At 42.3% G+C, this 23,854-nt stretch overlaps 1 protein-coding gene across 5 annotated transcripts in view; it reads left to right on the top strand.

Moving 5' to 3' along the window:
- GXYLT1 (glucoside xylosyltransferase 1) overlaps positions 1–23,854 on the top strand; it is a 47,053-nt gene that overhangs the window by 9,619 nt on the left and 13,580 nt on the right. For 3 of the 5 annotated variants that reach the window (XM_053255527.1, XM_053255531.1, XM_053255529.1), the window contains exons 2-5: positions 5,451–5,543; positions 15,886–16,060; positions 18,080–18,205; positions 19,999–20,250. In XM_053255527.1, the coding sequence (XP_053111502.1) occupies positions 5,451–5,543; positions 15,886–16,060; positions 18,080–18,205; positions 19,999–20,250 (646 nt within the window). The remainder of the gene's footprint in view (positions 1–5,450; positions 5,544–15,885; positions 16,061–18,079; positions 18,206–19,998; positions 20,251–23,854) is intronic. The other 2 variants (XM_053255528.1, XM_053255530.1) reach the window with 2 other exon arrangements.

The raw sequence follows: 23,854 nt of genomic DNA, 5'->3' as shown, positions 1-23,854 counted from the left end.
AAATCATCTGATAATACTGAGTCTTAATATAATCATATTGTAAAATGAGAGCACTGATAATGCTGTAAACTGCTAAGAGCCTGGTGTACTATTTTGCAACTGACCATTGATCAACTAAAGAGGTCTTTCTCACTCTTTTTAATTTTAAAACAATACTATTTGGGTGATCCTTTTTGTGATTACAACAGTTTCTTTCACATAGAATTAACTGGGCACCACACTTTACAAAGGAAGTGTTAGGTCTTATATTGGAAACCACTTGGTACAGGTAACTGTGTCTTACAGATCTTGAATAGCAGTTATACTTAGCAGTTATATCATGCTTTTGACTATTCAAGGTGCTCCATATACATTATCTTGTTTATATACATTATCCCTATAAAAACCCTGTAAAGTAGATCAGTATTAGTATCCTCATATTGCAAATACAGGACTGAGCCTAATAGGGAGTGGCTTCTCTAAAGGCACTTCCACAATCCTGTGCAATTTGCCTTAGAAAGAAGTTCCACTGGCTGACATCCAGACTAAAGTTACTCATGCTGAAAACTGGGGAGAGGTGATTTTTGCCAATCTCCTTTTCCCTCTGCAGCCTGCTGTGCCTTCTGAAAATATGTTGTGGAATCCTTGGGGTCAGTGTTTTCTCTAATTTTTTTTCATCTGTGTATGGAATGAGTTTTGTTCTGGGCAGCAGTGTCAAGGCAGTGTGTGGGCCTGATTTATTTATTTATTTACATTTTATATCCCACTCTTTCTCCAAGGAGCCCAGAGCGGTGTACTACATACTTAGGTTTCTCTTCACAACAACCCTGTGAAGTAGGTTAGGCTGAGAGAGAAGTGACTGGCCCAGAGTCACCCAGCTAGTATCATGGCTGAATGTGGATTTGAACTCGGGTCTCTCCGGTCCTAGTCCTGCACTCTAACCACTACACCATGCTGGCTCTCTTCAACCCAAATGCGGAAGTAACATGCGTTCATGCGCCCACTGCGGCCGCCGCCACATGCGCCACCAACTTGCGCACACGCTCCGTGCACGTCACAGTGATGTGTGTGACGCATGCGGCTGCGGGCGCATGCGTGCATGTTACTTCTGCATTTGGGCACCAACAAGGGGGCAGGGGCAGCAGGGATAACTGCTGCGGCCCCAAAGATTTTGCTGAAAACCAGAGCGCCAGAGGGGAAAAGCGGCAGGAGGGGTAAGTACAACCCCCCTGCCCTTAAAGCAACACCCCCCACCCACCCCACTGAGGGTTCGTTGGACCACTGGACCAGTGAACCCGTTCTCAGGCCTCCAACATGGCCTGCGAACCGGTTCATGTACATTCCTATTGGAGACTTTTTAATTTCATCTCAGTCTCTTAGCTGCTACATTATACTAATAACCATTTGAACTTGAAGTGTCCCAGCCTTGAGCTTGCCCATCCCTATATGCAAATTAATTTGCGGTATGTCAGCCACTGTGTACATCCTTCTTCTTCTGCAGTGGATATAATACATACAATTCATGAGTAGTGAGGAGATTTTGAAGCCCTGCAAGTAGGAATTAAGGCTTGAAAGGCAGGAGCAAATGTCATTTTCCCCTGAGCAGTTCTTTGCTCTCTTTTTCTTACCTCTGCATCTAGGGGTTGCAGGCCCAAGCATTGCTTACAGTGAATACATCAGTTTCAGGAAAAGTGGCTAGGTTTCTGGCATTGTTGCATTCTTCTGCTTCCCTCTTCCTGCAGTGAAGACACAAGAAAACAATAGTCCAGCGGTGCTCGCTTTCTGAATCAGTTGAGGAGCTTCTGATTGAATAAGTGTAACTTTTTTTTACCGATATAGATCAACAGATCTCTCTTCAAATTCATACAGAGCAGTTGCAGTTGACCAGGAATTCATATGATGAGCAGCAATTTGGCAGAAAATAATTTGTTACGGGGTGGCTAACAAATAACAATTGTTATTTGGATCTCTGTCCACATTTCCTGTTAACGATTGTCAACACCTCTCTATGTGGGCCAGACAACTTCGAATGCAGCTTTCCTGTACACGCTAAACAAACACTACAATACCAATTTCCTGCTTCTTTTATTTTTGGAATTAGACTTTGGAGTAATGGATATTCTTTAACTTTCAGAGGCACTTAGAAAACATTATTTCTTTTTCATGTCAGTCAGATTTCTCTTCATATTGTCCTGAGATTTGTACTGAGGATTTCTTGGAAGCTTATAGTTGAAAATTCAGTAGAAGGCCACTAAACTTCCTGAAACTCTAAAATGTACTCCTGGAGGGCAACAGCCATGACATTTGTAAATCTGATAAGGCAGCACAAAAAGTGTGGCAAATGTTTTACAGATACATTTGTTGAGGAACTCCTTCCTGTTGCATAATATTTTTATGTGTAGCTCTGTTTTGTGACCTTTTGTCACAGAAAGGACCTTTTGACACAAATGACAAGATTTTATATAGTTTCCCCCCATCCGAGTATTGGTTTGAATATTGTGGTTATACACAGATAACTATATTGCGTATGTATAAGGACATCAAGTTATGCTTCAAAGCTGAAAAAGTAGCATCTGAAAAGGATTGAAAAAGCAAGTTATCTTTATTTGATAACCAGCACTGCCATTGATGAGCTAGTTCTTGGTTTCTTCTTCTCGTGCTTGATTATGATTGCATAAAGTCACTTGTGTTTACTGTATCTGAAGATAAATTGATCATTTAAATCTTTATAAGTATGGAAAGAAATAAGATTTATTTGCTAAACTTTTCGGTCATGCTTATACGGATATTTTTAGTCACTACTGGATGAAAGATGTGATGCAATACTGTTGCATCACAATACTGCAACCATACTGTAAGTGCTGTTCTAATTCCTTAGCAGAAGGGAGTCACAGAGGCATTAAAATGAAAGAACCAACTTGCCTGAAGTGGTTCTGACTCCACAGTGCACGGAACAGCAGACATAAAGCACACTTCTGCCACCGCTCCACCTCTGTAGTTGCCTATTTTTAACTAGCTTCATATTGACTTGTTCAAGATCTATAATTAAAAAGCGATGGAGGTTCAGTTCTAAACACCAAGGCTGCTGCTGTTGTTTCTAACTTATAGTTTGATTTTGTGAATTGCTCTATGGGCTTGGCAACTCATAGGACTGAAATGAAGTCTCGACTCTGGTGCAAGGGCAAACAAGTGGTGCCTTGGCTGCAGTGCAAGTGTTGCAGCAGTTATTTCTATTAAAGGGTGTTGCAGTTTAATATACCTTAACTAGCTGATGAAATCCAGATACTGGTTAACCTCCCTATATTAGTATAGCGACATTGTAGGAGCAGCAAGGATTAGATATTTTTTGACCTCTCAGCAGTATTTAGTGGAGCTCATAGCCTTTGAAATGACTCACTAAGTAATAGTTTCACTAATGCAAAATTGTTCATTATATCACATCTGTGTTTATTGCGACTGCTTTCAAATTGTAGGGCTTACTATAAAAGCTGACAGATGAGATGTTTGTCATGGGGATCTAAGTTAACATCATCCTCCCTTTTTAATGTCTGTAATCACACTGACATTTTATATTAGATCTGAGTCCGACGCTTCATGTCCCTGTCTTATCATGGCATCATTTTCATTTAATAGTAGTTAATAACTACATCAGGGTTGAGCGGGTTAATATAATAGCCACCTGCGAGACCTGTAGTTCCTGATTGGTTGTGTTCCTGAGGTTAAAGCAGATGACTAGCTGCTATTCAGTTAGAACTTCTGCTGAGCATCTGCACATTATACTGCAATATGCTTTCTTTTAGATGCTGAATTCTTGGAGTTCTAGTGAGTCCTTTAGTAAGTTAATTGCTAAGGAATTGCTACATTTAAAACACACACAATTTTCTAATGAGCAGCTCACTCTAATATTTTATATATAGATATGATTGATTTGATTTGATTTGATTTGATTTCTATACCACCCTTCCAAAAATGGCTCAGGGCGGTTTACACAGAGAAATAATACATAAATAAGATGGATCCCTGTCCCCAAAAGGCTCACAATCTAAAAGAAATGTAAGATAGACACCAGCAACTGTCACTGGAGGTACTGTGCTGTGGGTGGATAGGGCCAGTTACTCTCCCCCTGCTAAATAAAGAGAATCACCATGTTAACAGGTGCCTCTTTGCCAAGTTAGCAGGGGTTAGGCAAATATACAACAGATTATGTTGCTCATTAGAAAATTACACTTAGCAGAAGCTCTTAGCTCAGTAATTCATCCGCTATTCATAAATGGAGTCTACCAGGAACTTTGGATCTGAGGTAAGTAGGCATTGCTAGAGATGACTAAATACGCTCCTATTTTAACATAATGTTGGAGGGGAGGTAATTTATCCAGCAGAGGTAAGTCAAATGAGTAATATATAAGCTGTGGTTCAGCTAACAGTGATGATAACAGAGTAACTGGAAATCTCTTTAAAGAAGGAGTTAAGGGCTGACATTCTGACCATCAGCAGCTTGGAAGACACCTGTGCTGTGGAAGGATTCCAGATCTCTGCGGTGCAAAGCATGCAGAATGGGAGGGGATTTTTGGAGGGTGAAGAGATTTCTGCTTCTCCCAGAAGTTTCATGCACCCTCTGAAAATTTGTCCCTGAGAGCTGTGTGAAAATCACACTCCCCACTCGGTGTGCTCCACACTGTGGAACTAAGAAAATCGACACAGCATGGGTGCATCTTCTCCTCTTCCTGCTGCTGTCCGGATGACAGCCAAGGTGTCTTTTCTAATTATTTAGAGAGAGATCGGTTATATAACAGGTTATATTAAGTACCTATGGTCTGTTACAATAATATAAAAAGAAAATGGGCTGGATCCCATCTGATACTTCTTCAAAGTACAAGGAAGAAATTCCAGTTGTGCAAGGATGAAACAGTGATTTTTGGCAATCTCTCCTTGGCTCTGCAGCCCCCATTTCCCCCCTCAAATATGTCTTGATGGGACTCTCGGGAGCAGATCTTGGGGGGATGCAGGGAGCAAGAGATAGAACCCTCCTTCCATCAGTAAAAATTGTCCCTTTCCCATTTGGCCAAATGGCACTTATTCTATTCAGAGGAGATTATTTGAGATCCAACCCCTGCCTTTAAAAAAAAAATGTAATAATGGGGTGAGTACTAAGTGAACAAGTACTATACCTAGTGAGTACTAAGAAAATATAGGTGTTTAAGAAATGCTGTTGACCCTGCATTCTAATGATTAAATCACTTTTCAGTAGGACTGCCCTTGAGTTTTATATTCATGATTTTGTAGGGCCATTCTCTGGTTATATTTGCCCTGATGTGGTATAATTAATGTTACACAATGCATGAAGCACTACTATCATGCACTAAGAGTAACTGGTAATATTTTTTTAAATCAGCAAACAAAATTACTCAATTACAGACTTGAAATAAAACAAGTAACATTCATAGATGATTATTTCTGTCTTATCCTGTTAGGTGTAAGAATGTATCTGTATCTTACTGGAATTCCTATTGGATGCTGCCCTCTGATGTTTGTGGAATGAACTGCTTTTGGGAAGCTGCTTGTAGGTAGGCTTTGCCAGAGTCTTAATTGCTCAATTAGCTAATTTAGCCATGCTAATAATATTTGAAACTATAAAAAATGTTGAAGCAATGATTAAATGTGTTGGGATTTCTTTTCCTGCACTCATGTGCATCAATTTTGCAATCATGATTTAAATCACCAAGAAAAAAAATGCCAATTTAAATCAACTTTCCCATTTTAAAATTCATATTTTTCTAGAAAAAAAATGCATAGTAACTGGTTGCTATAACAATTAAAACTGGTTTGCAATCAGATACAATTTTTGCCTTGCAGTCCAGATGTGCTGCACATTTCCTTGTTGGTGCTTTCTGTACACCTGCAAGGATACTAACAAATTACATTTTATGTGTAGTTCTGAAGTTCTTCCCAACAGTATTATTTTTAAATGCAGCCCAGCTTATAATTTGAGTGGTGGATAGGCGAGTAGCTGCTTGGGGGAAAGTAGGAGGATTCTGTATGTTTTCGCCTTTGAGCTGGAGGGTAGCTAGGTGGGATGACTTTAAATAGATGAACAGCTGACTGGGAAAGGGTTAAGAAGGCCTGCAGTTGCCACCCATGGCAATTTTCAATAAGAAAAAATAAGTTGGAGAAAATAGTTGTGGAAACACATGTAATGTATAATTGGCTCTGAATCTGCAATCCACTTCCAAGTAAACACTCATAGGATTTATTAGTCTATATGTGCCTGGAAATTTCCAGAAGCAAGTGTGATAATGGCAGAACAAAACCGTGTTTTTCTGAGATGGAAATTAAATCTCCATGCTGTTTGGTTATCAAATATTCATAATTTGAGAAAAACACATTGCAGAGGTTGGGTAGTTAAAGACATAAAAATTGAGTGCAAAATTATCTACATTTTAGTACTTCTGATGACTTAGTAGCCCTTGAGTCCACTAGGAAGCTGACATAATTTTTTCATTAATAATGGTTAGTGGTCAAGTAATGTTGACTCAGTTCACCAGCCAGACAAAAATTGTACTAGTCAGATGATTCCTCAAGCTGTTGGTACATGAGTGCTATTGGAAAGAAGCTACACCAACCTTCCACATTATATAAACACAGTCATTCCTGTTTACCTGGGAATAAGCCCCATGGAATTCAATGGGACTACTGAGTAGGCGTCACCTTAAGTGATGCAGTGGGGAAATGCTTGACTATCAAGCAGAAGGTTGCCGGTTCAAATCCCCGCTGGTACTATATTGGGCAGCAGGGATATAGGAAGATGCTGAAAGGCATCTCATACTGCACGGGAGGAGGCAGTGGTAAACTCCTCCTGTATTCTACCAAAGAAAACCACAGGGCTCTGTGGGTGCCAGGAGTCGAAATTGACTTGACAGCACACTTTACTGAGTAGGCAAATAAGATTGCAATGTAGTTTACTATTCTTTCAATTGGTCTGCTCTAGACAAGACACCCCCTCCCCAAGCTTTAAAGCAATCATGTTAGAATCCTCTGATCAGCAGTGTACACGTGCATGTTTATATACATACATGCATACAGAAATAAAATTGCTGTTCTACATCTGGCCCAGAAGGTTACTCCAAAGTTAGGAAGTTGGAGTAACTTTAGAGTAAGAACTTTCTCCCATAGACGTTTTATTAGTGCAATTTCATTCAGTCTAAATGCCACATTGTGCATAAACACTAAATACACACAAAATAAACACCTCTGTCAACACAGGGATGCAAGCTATTTTAAATCAAGCAGATCTCCTGTGGCATTTGGGGGGAGTGGGGATGGAAGTAGAGACTGGATCCTGAATATATCAGGAAGATATTAACCTCCAAAAGAGAAGGGGAGGGGCTCTCCTAGAAGAACCACATTGTGTTTCTTGTCCCCGAGAGAGAAAGCATGCACTACTAAAGTAAAAGCATCCCTTCTGTGTGCCCCTGTACCTAGGAGCCTATCTCTTGCCCTCTTCCAAGAAGGGGTTGCAGGGAAGTGGCTTATCTTTGCAGAGTGCCCTCCTTCCCCTTCCATATTCTCATGATTATAGCTGTGTTTTTCTCCTGCTCAGTCCAGCTTTACTGAGACTCTTTCATTGCCTCAGCCTGTCCAGCACCACCCTCTCTTTTCAATTTCATAATGAGCAGCAGAGACCGAATCTGGGCCCCACACCTTTCTCCTTCTTGTTCTACCCATGTCTCTCCAACTCACCTCACTGCTTGCCTGCAGGCCCTATCTTGCTACTTTAATTAATGCCCGCCTCTGCCCCTTTCCTTCCACGTTTTTGTCTTTTGCCCTCCCCTACCATCCGTTCTCCTCTGTTATCCTCTCCCTCTTTCTCCTCCACCTCACTCTCCTCTCTCCACCTCACTCTCCTCTGTCGTCTGTTGTCCTCTATCTCTTGGGATACTCTGAAATGGCAGCTCAGTAACTCGCATGTTTTGTTGGCAGCAATGGAAGCTAGGGATGTGCATGGAACTGCAGCGGGGTGGTTCAAAGGCAGCAGGGGTCTCCCTTTAAGAGCGGGGGGAGGGTGTACCTATCCCTCCCACTGCTTTCTCCCCACTGGTGTTGGTTTTTTTAACAGCCCATTGGGGTGGCATTGTATCTCCCTGCCCTCCCCATTGCCCTTGTCTTCCCGATATGACTGGAAGTTACTGACGTGCGTCGGCATCTTCCGGCCATATCCAGAACACAAGGGCAACAGGGTGGCAGGGAGATATGCTGCCGCCCCATGGGCTGTTAAAAAAATTGACACCGGTGGGGGGAAAGCGGTGGGAGGGGTAAGTATACCCTCCCCTCGCTCTTAAAGGGAGACCCCCACTGCCTTCGAACCGGCGAAACTGCCGGTTCTGTGCACATCCCTAATGGCAGCAGCATTTTTAAAAGGGCATGATGCCATCACATCAGTGTTCACCTTTGTCAAGCTACTGTTAATCTGCCCCCACCATCATCACCACAATTTAGGCAATACCATGAGGACTGAGCTGTGTGGGAGGGAGGTGGCAGCAGTGGGGGGTGGCAGCAGGGAGGGGAAGATTGCATCTATACTCTTCCGCTTTCATTTTGCATTCATCACCAAGTGTACTTCTTGAGACCTGATAATGCTTAAGTTTAATAGCACACTTTCTCCTATAATTTATTTTGTTAACATAGAAAAAACATTTGGCATTACATGAACAAAGAGACTTTGTGCTTATGCACAGCCTTCTTCCCATAAGCACTCTGACTCAATGAGCTACTCGCTATTTAGCATAAACTAGGGGTTCCCAACCTTGTTTAGCAAGTGTACCCCTTCTCTTGCAAACCTTCAGCTCAGTTATTCCATAGAGAGGTGTGTGTGTGTAAGTAATGTTACAATTATGAGATGGGCTACTCCAGTTACTGGCTCACATTCATTCAGGCTGAGGGGAGAACTTCAGCATATAGTTCAGAAAGCTGAATCTTAGCACATAGCCAGCCAATTGAGAGCAGAGGAGGGTCATCACCCGTCCGCTTCTGCAGCAGACATATCAATGAGGAGGCATTGACTTCAAGGCATCGATCCTCGGATGAATAAATAGCGCAACTTCAGCGTGGAGAGGCAGGAGGACTCAGAGTATCCCCTTGGAGCCCTTCAAGTACCTTTACGGAAGTACCTCTCTTGGGACCCTTGGCATAAACCATAGCTTGCCATTACATCCAAATTGGCAAACTATTCTTAATGCTTGACGTTTGAAGCAATTAGTGCAAAGTATACTTTGAAGCTGGTAAGTGCAAAGCATAGTTTGCCAGTTTGGATATAAAAGCAACCTCTGGCTTGCACTAAAAAGGACAGAAACTCACTGGAGAAAAATGTGCAGTGAATGAGGAAGGAACCTACAAGCACAATTCTCATGCCTTCAAACCATGATTTGGTGTTAGTTCTCAACCAAACCAGTCTACGTGGTGGATGGCCATGATTCAGTTTAAAGACATTGAGGTGCTTCACAAAATACATGTGAAGCGCCTGAGGGGGTTCTGTGTGGAGAGCAGTTTTAGCCCGCTCACCCCACAGATGAGCAGCTGCTCATAGCTGGGCGGCTGGATCGGCCACCCACACGATTGCCGGCTTTGTCATGGAGCCGGCAGGGGCTGCGGGGATCGGGAGCTGCACAGCCCCTGGAAGTTCCAGGATGCCCCATGCGAGTGAGTGGGGCATCCAGGAGAGACCCCCAAGCCCGGGAGGCTGCTTGCAACCTCTTGGCTGGGGGTCTACTCATGTGTCACCACGCACTACGGCAACACACAAACAACAAAATGAGGTTAACGGAGCACTCGCTCCGTTAACCTCATTTAAGGGGAGGGTGGTTTAGGCGGGCTTGCCGCCTTGGGAGCACCAGGCTTGCCTGCGAGCCCGGTGGTTCCCACAACCACTGGAAAGCGGGCTAAGCTTCCTTAGATCGCTTTCCAGTGATCTTGGGAATAGCTTCATTGAGTCTGATCCTAATGTTTGGTGATGTGCTGCTTCTTCTGGGAATGGAAGGAAAGTTGCACTCACACAAGTAGTCTTTGTGGAAGAGCAATGCTCCTTGTATTCTTGGAAGGAGCTTGTAATGAAGGTGGCGGTCTACCAAAAGTTAAGATCAAGGAGGTTTTAATACTTTTTGTATTGTATTCAAGTTTCATTTTAAACCAGGTTATGTTTAAAAGGGACACAATATTGATTTTTTAAAAAAAGTCAACCACATCTAGGCTAATACTAGCGGAAGCAGAATGCTTCCACTTGTGCATTGGATGAAAAGTCAGTGTTTGCTGATCATTTCTTTCTGCAATCCTCTGTACCTGCTGAAAGTATGTCTCCAAGGATCTTCCCAACCCCTGGGAATCTGTTTTCAGTGGGCAGAGGAGCTGCAGAAGGAAGGGAGAATTGGCATAAATTGACCCTCCCTCAGTGTGCATTCTACTTGTGCAAGTCTTTGTTTGGATGTTACCTACAATTTTTTTTTTTAAGTATTATTGGTTGAGATCCTATCTAACAAAACATACAAATAAGGTCCTCACACTGTTATAAAACAACGTAAATATATTTCTTTATTAACATGCATACATGTGCCCAACACATCTCAGCTGTAAGCTTTCTTCAGGGGCATTTACCCAATATTCTTTTAAGAGATCTCCATTTAAAAAGAGGACTGCTTCTTTACTGCAGTCTCTACCACTGTTTTTAACTGCTATTTTATATAGCTTGGGAAACATACCGGTGAATATCATGAAAATTATTCATTGCTCACTCTTTTTACATAATGTTAACTTGTTGCTTTGGAGTTGAATTGCAATTTGGCCCCAGAGCGCATTTTGCAGTTGCTTCTTAATGCTGATGCTGCTTAAAAGTACATGCTATTTTCTTTGATACTATTTTCTAGGGCTTTAAGAATTTTGGCTGTCATCCAGACCAAGATATAATGCGCTCTTGAAAAATATTTTGATGTGGGAAGGGTAGAGGGAAATTGTTGTCAATATCACCCCTCAAACCCTCTGCATCTCTCAAAAATATGTACTGATTGGATGTATTTTCGGGAGAGACACTGGGCTACACAGTATCTAATGTTGCTGCACTATAAGTAAATATTTTCAGGACAGTAAGCAGCCAATGGCAGTATGTTGGGCATGTGGCTCCTTTCTTCACTGGGTCGTTGGAATTTCCAAGTGGAAAAAAGATCACTGGAAACTGAATTTGTGATTTCTCTTTTTTTACAAATTTGTATGTTGAGAATGAAGGAGCCTGAAATTGCTAGTTTATAAAACAGAATAATTCTGGACAGGCCTTTTGTTCATGCTCTTTAAATCCGGGTCCTGGTCTTTAAATGGCTCTTTAAATCCTGGTCCTAATATTTATGGCTTTCTATTAATTCTGTTTCCTTCAAGGTACAAGTAATACTGCAAGCTTGATAACCGGTGGGGGTGGGAACACCATTGCTTCCTTTAATTAGGCCTTTGTACTGCAGAAAGCTGACACACTTGGGGTGAGCAGAGAAAGCTCCAAGAACTGACTGCAGAGCCAGAACCATATAAAATCTTATGTGCCTGGGTGGTTTGTGTGTGTGTGTGTGTGTTTTTGCCTTCATATATCCTGTCCTGTCTTTTGTCACCTTGGTGTGCTTTCACAATTTCTTTGCTTCAGGCGGAAGCAGGAGCTTTGATCTTATTCTGACTGTGGAGAGCTCAAAAAATCTGGTAAATGGCTTTAACAGATGTTGGGTTAGGACTAGTAAGAAAGCCTGAAGAAAATGGAGTTAGGCATTATTTGCCCCTTCTTGAACACCCCTTAAGTAGAAGATGAAAGGAGACTTAACCTTTATCCTGCTCATTCACACTCCCATTCTCTCTCCTCACCTGCAGAAATCTTGTTGTTTGAACCATCTCCAAGATTTCCATTTCCTAAACAGGTAAAGTAGCAGAAGCTCAAAAATAGTTAAATTCAAGAGTTTGTGCTTTATCCTAAAAACCAAACAGGTTGCTGTTTTGTAATTGAATTGACACCAACACAGCTGTAATTCTTTCTTCTGGCATTCAGGTTCATTATGGGTTACTGACATTAGCATGATTGTATGAACCCCATGTCAAAGTGGGAATCTCATATTTATCTTGGGCCATAAACCACTTTGGTGTGAGTTCATACAATCACACTATTGTATGACCCCACATTATAACCCACATTAAGCCTAGATTCAAATAATTGTGTGAATCAGGCCTATTTGTATTTACAGATTTTTACAATGTAGCCATGTACTTCAGTTGTGCAAAACAGGACAGTTCACTGCTCAATGGGACTATGTTATTGGGAGTTGATTACACCACTTTTCTAGTGCTAGCTTCATATTTTCCAAGCGCAATTCTCTCTCATCTGAGTATGTTCTGTTGAAGTTACTGCCTGGGAGCTGAGTTGGGAAAGCCAGAGTACATGGAGCAATTGCATGGAAGCTACTCTGCAGCTGTAGAACTCTCTTACACTGCTTGATTATCATTTAAGAATGATGCAGTAACTTATTGTTTAGGTTGGCTCTTTGGAAGTCAGGGAATAAGGTGGTAAAAGGCTTGTTGTATAACATTTGCTGGATAGTAGTTTTTGCTAGAAGTTTAACAGTGTATTTTATCTTTGCATCTTAATCTATTGTTACTTCTCCTAAGCTTTTAGGATAGCACGATTAAATCTTGTGCACAATTAAATTTAATCTTTTCAAGTACAGTGTATTAACAGAAGTGAGGAAGATGCAATTATCAAAATACTTCTGAACACCTTGATCAGATTTATAAGGAACTTTCAGTGTATAAACAAGGCTTCTATCTCACCTGCTAGTGAAGCAAATATTTAAATGATTATGACTGACATTCTAATGAAGCACTGGTGCCTCTGAAAAGTTCAACCAACTGGTCTGTGCTGCTGGCTCAGAGATTGGGAGAACTATCGACAACCTCTCTTTCTCCAGGAAGCACTCTGTGCCACCCGAAAATACATTTATGAGGACTAGAAATGTGGCATCCAAAACACAGCACTAGCCCTTTAAAATAGAGGACTTACACAGCCCCTTTAACATGGAGGAGAGCAGGTTCATACCTGCTCCTCCTCCACTCGCCACCATTTTCATAATCACGGCGCTCCCCCTAGCTATGATTGTGCACTGGCGGGGCACTTCCCAGCTGCACTTGTGCAACGCCAGCACGAACATGGCCGTCCCACAGGTAGATTATTAACCTACTAGTGGGCCCAGGCACAGAGCATCTGTGCCTCTAGTTGGCCCGCTGCCGCCGGGCCCGCCGCCTCGCCTCCGCGGCCGGGCCCGCCGCCTCGCCTCCGCGCCTTTTTGAATCTTTTGCTGTGAATCATAAACTGACTTTTAGTGCTGGTAGAAATGCTGATGAGAGTCACTACTACTAGAATTTCACTAGCCTTTGGACATGCTTGTTCATTACCTACCCTCTCTGACAGTATTTTTAGCCTACTTTCCAGCAGGCTTATGAGATCACCTGGCATTTTGTGTGTCTGTGTGCGTGCTCCCCCCCATCAACTTCGTAATGCCTGAACCAATATGAACCAAATCGGGTACATTTGTAGGGACACATAGGGACACCTCAACAGCTTAGTTTGTGATGATTTCATCCACCCCAATTCAAATGGCGGACGTGTAAACATTTGAGGTGCAACTTGTGAACTGCCTAACCGATTTCAACCAAATTTGCTACAGCTGTAGGGACCCATAGGGATGCCTCAGTGGCATAGTTTGTGATGATGTCATTCACCCTAATTCAAGATGGCAGATGCATGAATGTTTGAGATGCAAGTGGGCTAACTTGTGGACTTTCTAATCGATTTGAACCAAATGAGGTACAGTTGTAGTGAGTGACACACAGGAACACCTCAATGGCGTAGTTTGTGATGATGTCATCCACCCCAATTCAAGATGGCAGACGTGTAAACTTTTGAGGCGCAATTGGGCTAACTTGTGAACTGCCTAAGCAGTTTGAACCAAAATTGCTACAGCTGTAGGGGCACATGAGGAAATCTCAGTGTCATAGTTTGTGATGATGTCATCCACCCCGATCCAAGATGGCAGATGTGAACTTTTGAGGCGAAAGTGCACTAACTTGAGGACTGTCTAACCAATTTGGCCAAATTAGGTACAGTTGTAGTGAGTGACACCCAGGGACACCTCAGTGGTATAGTGTGTAATTATGTCACCTACCCCAAACCAAGATGGCAGACTCATGAACACTTGAAGTGCAAGAGAGCTAACTTGTGGACATCCATTTGAACCAAATTTAGTCCAGTTGTAGAGACAGTGAAAGGAGACAGATTTGTTCTTTCTAGTACAACTTGTTTACTATATACATTTGAAAACAGATATCTTAGTTTAGATCATATAGATCTAGCAATTGTCCCTGACATTTCAAAATAAAAAGTTGCACACCTGGATGCTCACTGGAAATTATTCTACTGACACATAGAAATATTGTATGTCTACACCTCATATCCTGCAATTTATATTATAGTCATGCAATTTATATAGATTGTCATTTGCTGCTGCTGTTACTACTACTATATAATGTTGCAACATCATTTTATTGCACTGCCTTTGACAAACTGGTGTTAGCTCCCTGGCAACTAAAGACTGTGTACCTATTTTTAACTAGATTGGGACATAAAGTAAGAAATGAGCTTGTAAATATGGTGTACAAACCGAATCATTGGAAATGGGACCTCCTGAATTATAATGTGATGGCAGAATAGTATTTGTTGGAACACAAATGAGAAATAAGCTGTTTTGTTGTAAACAACTTTCCTACACCTCTTTCCTGTGTCAGCCCCCTGTACCCACTAGAAATAGGAATTCCTGGGAAAATATTTTTCTTTCTTAGGTTGGTTTTTTTAGTTCAAAAAAAGTGAATTTTAAGAAACATTGGTGAAAACCCTTCTTATGAAGTATTTTTTTCTTTTAGAATTATGAAAGAAATTCTTTTAAGGCAAGGTTTTAGAATGCTATTTTAACTGCCCTTCATTTCCCCCCAAATAACTGTAAGGCTAGCAATATGGGTTTTCTATAAATCTGAATTGGTCATTTTTTCTGGTAATGTTTTCTATGCATGTTTTCTCTTCATCTGAAAAAAAAATTCTTTAAAATACTGTACAAATTTTCCCGATGCCCTTGGCATTTTATTTGACCTATTTATACAGCTCAAAAAACAAGCACCTCCACCATATTTATTTACCCTCCTTGTATCAAGTAGCCAAGTGGAAATTTTAGAACGTGAAATTTTTTCACCGAAAAATAAAGTACCGGAATCTTTTCCACCTCACATCTTTGTGGAAAACCATCTATAGTATTGGGCAGTTTCAGGTTCTGTGTAGACATGCACACTTCTTGAATCCTCTCACCTGCTTCAGACTTCCCCATCTTCTACAGCCTGTTGGGGGCAGGGGCTGTTTTGTGTTTGAAAATATGCGCACACCAATTTAGCAGCAAATACCATGTAAAATAGGGTAGCTTGTTTCAGTTTCTGCAAACCTTCACAGATTTTTAGAACTGAAATTCTAGAACTGAAAGCTATTATTCTTTCAGAAGCAGATTCTGGTTAGAGAGATCTCTTTACTGCTGTAGATCTTTTTAGGCAGTGCTGTTGTTAGTCCTTTTATTATTGTTGTATTGTTTATTATGTTGACTATATATTGGCTGTCCTGGAGGTTTTTTGTTCTGAACTGAAAGATAGATAGCATAATAAGTATTTTAAAGAAAACGTGTTTTTGTTTTACTGAATATTTCCTTGAACACATTACAGCGATAAAAGAACATCATGTTTTGTAAAAATGTTTATATTTAGCATTTTCTCTTTGGAAACTGCTTCTGCTTGTATTCTTTGTATTAGATATGGTGTTCTGAAAGCTCGACCTTCTGAGAAAATGCACTTGGCAGTGGTGGCTTGCGGTGAAAGGTTGGAGGAGACTGTTACTATGCTGAAATCAGCCATTATTTTCAGCATCAAACCTCTACAGTTTCATATTTTTGCAGAGAATCCACTGCACAGTGACTTCCAAGGAAAGGTAAGTGAAGGATAGAAAGTACCCACATAATGTACTCTTAACTGCTAACATGTCTGGTTGACTATCTAATTATTGGTTTTCAAGTATTTCTAAGCCCAGTTGCTTTCAGTAGTAGCACCAAACCACTACCTCAATTAGATATCAGTGAAAACTGGTTGCATTTGTTTTCTTTCGGTTTGGGATATAGTGTATCTTCATGAACAAAAAGGGTGTAACCGTGTACTTTGGTCTTTTATTATTTTCTTATAGTACTCTCCTTCAGAGTCCTACTGCTTAAAAAAATTGCCTTGCAACTTCAGACATATCAGAAAACCATGTCTTGATGTGATGAGCTTGAGAAAGTGCAAGTCTCAAGTTTATTTGCTCTTCCCTTCTCTGCTCCCCCACACATACACGAGAGGAGGAAATTAGAAACTTCTGTTCACTTTTGTAACAAACCAGTTTTCCAGTTAATCTGAATCTAGGAAACTGTGGTTTGTGCAAAACATAATTTGTTCACAGTCCAATATTCACAGACCACTGCCTTGAGATTTTATATTAGGCGGTATATAAATCCATAAATAAACAAATAATATATCAAGCCTGGATCAAATCTTTCTAACCAGGATCTGATTTTTCCCCCTCAAGACCTATTAGTATATCAACACTTGTACAGTCTCTGTACTGTATATACAGGTACAAATCTGTACACTTATGTCTACCATAGATTGTAATCCCTTCTGCTGCAACGAGGTTCTGCACATGTTATGGTGAATACAGGTACAGCAGTACACTATCTATCTATATCCTGGGGGCCTGTACCCAGGCTCACTTTTAAAATGAGCACAGGCACAGGTCATTCATGCAGAAAACCTGCATGTTAGCCCCTGGTGGCGCAGTGGTAAAACTGCCGCCCTGTAACCAGAAGGTTACAAGTTCGATCCTGACCAGGGGCTCAAGGTTGACTCAGCCTTCCATCCTTCCAAGGTCGGTAAAATGAGTACCCAGAATGTTGGGGGCAATATGCTAAATCATTGTAAACCGCTTAGAGAGCTCCGGCTATAGAGTGGTATATAAAGGTAAGTGCTATTGTTATTGCTATATTACATCTGTACGGACCTCTGAACTCAGCCGCAATATATTGTCTGAATAGGGCTTTGGTGGTTACATTTTCCTAATGAGCTGGTTGTTCTATGAGCTGGCTGTTCTATGGGTGAAGTGGGCAGGCTCACTGGCTACCATCATCCCTCGACCATTATAACTAGTCTGTGGTGTGTTGAGTGTTTGCATATTGAGATGCCCAATCCTGAAAGCTTTTTCTGAAGTGTAACGGCAAAATGAACTCTGTTGGGAAATTGCCATAATTCCATTACACAATAAGATATGGATTCCTCTTTAAATGCAAGTTTTAGATTCCACCTGCCGTTCTCCTGTATGGCTTATGCCTGTCATAGATTTTAAGCCCTTGCTACTCCAGGGAGGTTCTTCCTCATCAAGAGAAGAAGCTTCTATCAAGAAAATGAAAATTTAGCACCCAGGTTTGGGCTTGTAAGATAGTTTATCTAACTTAAGGTCATGCATATGAGTGTTGTTTATGCCTGAAAATAAGGAAAGGCCCTGAAAATAAAGTGGGGGAAACCTGACAGATAAACATACTTTGACATTTTTCCAAAGCATTTTTCTGTGTCTCTGAATTAATTTGCTTTATCAAATGTTTGCAAAAACAAAATCAACCCTTACTTGGAAACATTTATTCTCCTATTGACCTCTTACAAATGGCTTTATATTCTCCTTTCTCATATCTAATAATCAACCAAAGTGTAAATGTATCCATATAATGCCACAACTAACCCAGATTTGAGACAGTCCTTGATTGATAGTAATGTTTGATGCTTTAACAAACATTTAATTGATTTTACAGTTTGAAAAACCTTTACTATTATATGACAAGAAAGGGAAGAAACATAGCATATTATTCTAGTTGGTCTTTATTATTTGAGTCTTTCAATAAAATACTAAAGTTTTAAAATACTCTTTCAGCTTGATAGTTTGGCGTATCAAGAAAAATTTAGTTATACTTTATACCCCATCTCATTTCCAACTGAGAATGCAGCGGAATGGAAGAAACTGTTCAAGCCCTGTGCTTCTCAAAGGCTTTTCTTGCCAGTAAGTAGTGGTGGCCATTGAAAAACTTATAAATTATTCTTGCATTCACTTAACTGACTTTCCTAAGTGTAGATGTGCTTCCAAACGTAATTTTGTTTTCTTAGATTTCTTAAGTGGGCAGAAGCTATTGGCTAAATGAAAACCATACTGCAGTAAGATTTAGTAGCACAAAGTCAATCTTGTCTTCAACAGGATAGTTTCCCTTCTCTTCAAAGAAACAAGGAACTGTGGGTGATTTTGAAGGAAGGGGCTGCTTACATGCTAGGGAGTGTTTATGTGCATACACATGTTGAAGTGAAAAGGCAGATACAGGGAGTACAACAAATATGAACTAGTGGTGTGCCCGAACCGGTCCGGCGGCCATTCCAAAGAATGGCCGAACTGCCGGACTGGTCCGGCCCTGCCTGGTTCGGGTCCGGGTGGGGGGTATACCCTTAAGGGCGGGACGGCTTGCTTAGCCCTCCCGCCTCCTTGCCCCCGCCAGCGCCTGTATTTTCTAGTATAGGGGCGCTGGAAACCAGCCGCCGCCCCCCCGCCGCCGCGGCTGCGGCGAAAGTACTCCCAATGCCAGCCCTCCCTCCCTCCCTCCCTCCCAGCTAGCTGGCCGCCCGCCCTCCCGCCCGCTCGCTCACCGTTCACCGTATAGAAAACGAGAGGAGCTCCGGCACAGAGCTCCTCTCGTTTAGAAGGCCTCCGGCAGAATGGTGTTTTGCGCACGCGCGCATGCGCGCGCCGCAAAGCACGCCATTCACCAGAGGCCCGGTCTACCCGCCGGGAAAGGGCCGGGTAGACCGGGCCTCCGATCGCTGGTAGACCGGGCCTCCGATCGCTGGAGGCCCGGTCTACCCAGCGATCGGAGGCCCGGTCTACCCGGCCCTTTCCCGGCGGGTAGACCGGGCCTCCGGCGAATGGCGTGCTTTGTGGCGCACGCATGCGCGCGCGCGCAAAACACCATTCTGCCGGAGGCCTTCTAAACGAGAGGAGCTCTGTGCCGGAGCTCCTCTCGTTTTCTATACGGTGAACGGTGAGCGAGCGGGAGGGCGGGCGGGTGGCCAGCTAGCTGGGAGGGAGGGAGGGCTGGCATTGGGAGTACTTTCGCCGCGGCGGCGGCGGCGGGGGGCGGCTGGTTTCCAGCGCCCCTATACTAGAAAATACGGGCGCTGGCGGGGGCAATGAGGCAGGAGGCCTAAGCAAGCCCTCCCCGCCCTAAAAACAAGGCCCCCCTTCGGTGCCGGTCCGGAGAAGTGCACATCACTAATATAAACAAAGACAGGAAGGGAATTCACTTTGTAGTTATGTGTGCTCATCACTCAAAAGTAGAAGAAACTAAATGCTGTCTGACTTCCATATAAAATGTTAAAATCGTTTATTGACTTATTTGGAAATATGTACCTTTTAATTTCTACCAGTAGTACTGAACAGTTTACAAAATTAAAAGCAATAAAACAGGAAAACAATAAAATATAATAGTATAAAATACAATAAAACCAGAACATCACAGAGATGTCAAAATTTAATTCAGCATAATAAAATATTGGTTTTTGTTGTTCTCGATAGTGAAATTTTTGCATAAGGTAAATTGTAATCTCAAATGCATGTTAAGTTTTTATTTTTCTGCTCTGCAAGATCAGTTCTTAGATGCTAGAAATAGATAATTAAAAGCTGTGTCTCTATTTGGAGAAGCAGCGAATAGTCATGTTGAACTTGCACAATAGTTCATTGGTCAAAATGAATTTCATAAAATGATTAGTATTTGGCCTAACATTTGTTTCCAATTTGTTTTTCCTTGATAGTTAATCCTTAAAAATGTGGACTCCTTATTGTATGTTGATACAGACATCTTGTTCTTAAGACCTGTTGATGATATCTGGTCTTTCCTTGAAAAATTTAATTCTACTCAAATTGCTGCAATGGCACCAGAACATGAGGAGCCTCGTATTGGATGGTATAATCGCTTTGCTAGACATCCTTATTATGGAAAAACTGGAATAAATTCTGGAGTGATGCTAATGAATATGACCCGCATAAGAAGAAAATATTTCAAAGTATGTGCGTTAATTCTGTTCACATTTTTAGCACTGAATTTTAAAAAGTAGGCTAAAAAGGAGTGCTAGCCATTATCACTGAATGTATTCTCTTTAATTGAGCACTCATAATTTGCATGCATATGATATTTTTCTAATCCTTGAAGGAACACTTCTTAGTATGTGTTTTGTTTTGGTTTTTTGACAGAAGCCTTTTTGCATATTCCTGGTGTTCATTGGCCAGAATATCACAACTGATATAGCTTATTTCTTCTGGGGTTTATTGATATGTCCAATATAAAATGACATTTGTTTCTTTTGTTGTAGTATACTGCTAAATTCATTTAGTTTACTGCTAAATGAATTATAAGCATAGTAAATTATGTCTGAGTGTGGTTGACAACCTGACCAGAAGGTGGTGCTACTAGACTACTTACTAAAAACATACAATATCAAAAGTACTGTCTAGTGTGTGAAGCTTTTAAAGCCAATTGCTTAATTAGCCCATACTGTTCATTTATTAATATTTACAGTAACTATATTTCTTGTAGCTGTCAGATGCAGTGTTCTCAAAACTGAAATTCTTAAAAGAATTCTCAGAAACGTATGTACCTCTGCTGAATGAATATTAAAAGTAGTGGTCAGCTTAAAATTTTTCTGAGATCCTTGCAGGAAGTGGTGGTGTTTGTAGGATAGAATCACTTTATTGGGCACACATTCTTAGTGTGTGATAGACTTATTCTGGAATTGTTTGTTCCAAATGGCAGAACATTTACCACTATCCTTTAGTCTTGATATCGTTTACAAAACTGATCAAATCTAATAAGTTTTGTCTCTTTCTTATCTTGGTTTTGAATATTTTGGTTCTGAATATTTAATAGCTGTTGTGTTCTCATTTATTTTTGCAATTGAATGCTTGAAAAGCACTTTTGAAATACTGAAAGCTGACACTTTGTGGATTCCAGAGTAAGTGGATTGAGCAAGTGTTTGAGGCTGCACATTGACCTGTCCTGCAGAACAGACTTAGAAAGTAAGATTTGACTTAAATTCGGAATCTTCATTTTAATAGTGCTTAGGCAAACAGGAATAAAAGTGCCATCCATGAATCTAAGTAAAACCCCATCTCACTTACCTAACTTGGAACCATGCTTTCGTGCTGGCTGGCTAATTTGAAATGAGAAACCATACATACTTAGTTGAAATTTTTTAAAGGACTGCAGAGAGGCCCCTCTGCTTTATCAGCATTTTTAGTCTTTGCTATATGTTTGCAGAGAGGGCTCCTTTTCTCTGAGAGGAGAAAGAGCTGCTTCCAGACCATGTGGTAATTTCAGCTCCTTTGCTTTTGCCTGATTGAAAAGCAGAAATCAGAGAGCACCAGTGAACAAATGGGAGAGCACCAGCAGGCGCTGGAACAAGAGGAAGGTGGAGTTACACTGGGTATCTACATCTGTAGGGATGAAACGTTGAAGAAGGCCGTGGTTACACAGCTCACATAGCGGCTCCTGAACTTCTCTGATGGAAGTGAGCTGCAATCTTGTGGACCTTGTCCACAAGTGCAGCCATAGCAGCAACAGCACCTAACATGGGGCGGCCCTGTTCTCTGGACACCTTCGCCTCTTAGAGGCCAAGGGCACCCCTCACAGCCAGGTGGAACGTGTGTGCTATGCAGCGGATGTTCACACACCCCAACACTTACTCTACTGCAGTGGTCCCTCTAATTTTTTTTCATCTTTGTGCAGAATGAGTTTTGTTCTGGATAGCAGTATCAAGGTACTGTGTGCGCACATGGATTCAGAGTGGAGGGGATGACCTCCATGTGCTTCCTAATGCAACCTGAGTGGGATCTAAAATTAACTAAGTGGATATCAGAAAACCTGTGAGCGTGCATATAACCGTGAGTGTGCACGTAACAGTGCTCTACTGCTACAGTGGCGTTGGAACCATTGTCTGTTATAATAAAGCCCCGGCTGAGGTGTGGCAACCCACTTATCCATTCCTCAGTTTGCCGGCCAATTATGGCTGCCACCTCCTTCTTGGTGTGCTTGACATCCAAGGTCTCCATGTGCAAGATGCCCCACCTGTCCTGAAATGCAGTGTGGGATACACTGGAGCCAGAGGTCACCACACTCTCTGGGCCCCACCAGTAAGCAGCCAGGGCCAGGAAAGCAGTGTACATTCCACTCACACTGTCCCAAAGATCAGTGATGAAATGCATGCTGGTGCCAGCACGGCTGACACGAGCTCCCTGTACAGGGAGGGGACCATGTTCTGGCTGAACTTGGTCCTTGAGGGGATGGTGTAGTCGGGTGCTAGCGTCAGGAGTATCCAGTGGAAGCCAGCGTTCTCAACCAACTGAAAAGGTTGGTCATCAGTAGCCATCATCTCCCCTATGAGGCGGTGAAGAGACGTAGGTCCACGTGACTGGGGTGCTTCTTGCCCAATGACTGCATCCACCGCTTGACTGGCAGCAGGCCTTGCTTCATGGAAGCCTTTGCATGGCCCTTGTTAGCGCTAGTTGCAGGCACACTAAGCACTGTAGCATTTCCTGCAGAGTCAAGGAGATCTGGGTGATGCCGTTGCATGTGTCACCACATGGAGGTCGTCCCCAGATGCTTAGCATCCTTGCCCTGACTGACCTGTGCCCTGCAGTGGACACAGCGAGCAGCGAGCAGGACATCTTGAGGGATCTCAAAATATTGCCAAACATTGCTGCTCTGGGTGGCCACCAACATCCTGGATGCCATCTTGGGCCTTTGGGGTGACAATGGACCTGGGGGGGGCTGCTGGTGCTCACCCGCTGCTATCACCCAACCCATTTTTCACCCTGTGTTGGAAGAAGAAGAAGGGCCCAGCTTCAGTGAGAAACAATCTGTGAAAACAAGACCCCTGGAGGCGGGGCACACACAGAAAATAAACCTCCCCAAACCCTGCCAAGATAGGAGGTCCTATTTAAGGAAAACTAAAGGGGACAAAGGGGGCACCAAAAAGAAAGCACTTATCCTTCTTGTCAGCCAGAAGATCTTCTGCCCCACACATTGGTCAGGGGAAAAAAAAGCTTTATTGACCAGTGGTAGGCTGCCAGCAAGTGGGCAGGCACAGCCAAGGTGGGAGGAGGTAGCCTTCCAGCTACCCACGCAAACAAACGAAATAACAACTGAATAAAATAAAAGGCTTGTGAAAAAAATGAGCTGTGGGGAATAGGTGGGGCGGGGGAGGGAGGGAAAGAGGACACAGGAGAGAGGGGAGGCCCTGCTGGAGTACTCTAGTCTGGAGCAGGCAGTGTGCTAAGCACAGCAAGAAAATGATTAAAAAAGAAAATCATCTGCTCCAGAGGGAAAAAAGACACCGCCCAAAAAGCTGAGGACTTTTCAGCTCAGCCCAGAATTAAAAGCAGCAGCCAGTCAGTACAGAAGCAAAAAAGGTGGGGCAGTGGTAGACTGGGGGTTAGGGAAATGGCCAGAAAAGCCTCTCAGGCCAAAGGGCCTACCCTGTCCAGGCCCAGAGCAGGAGAAGGGAGAGAGAAACAGTCACTCACTCACTCTGAAGGGGGGTGGGAACCAGCAGTGGAAGCACACACACAGTCACACCAGGGGGTGGGTGGGAATTTTTTAAAGTAGAGGGAGTG

Source organism: Hemicordylus capensis, chromosome 5 (assembly GCF_027244095.1).
Source record: "Hemicordylus capensis ecotype Gifberg chromosome 5, rHemCap1.1.pri, whole genome shotgun sequence".
In the NCBI taxonomy this organism is placed as follows: domain Eukaryota; kingdom Metazoa; phylum Chordata; class Lepidosauria; order Squamata; family Cordylidae; genus Hemicordylus; species Hemicordylus capensis.
Note: the sequence above shows the minus strand (reverse complement) of the source record. Positions and strands in the feature narration are given on the sequence as shown.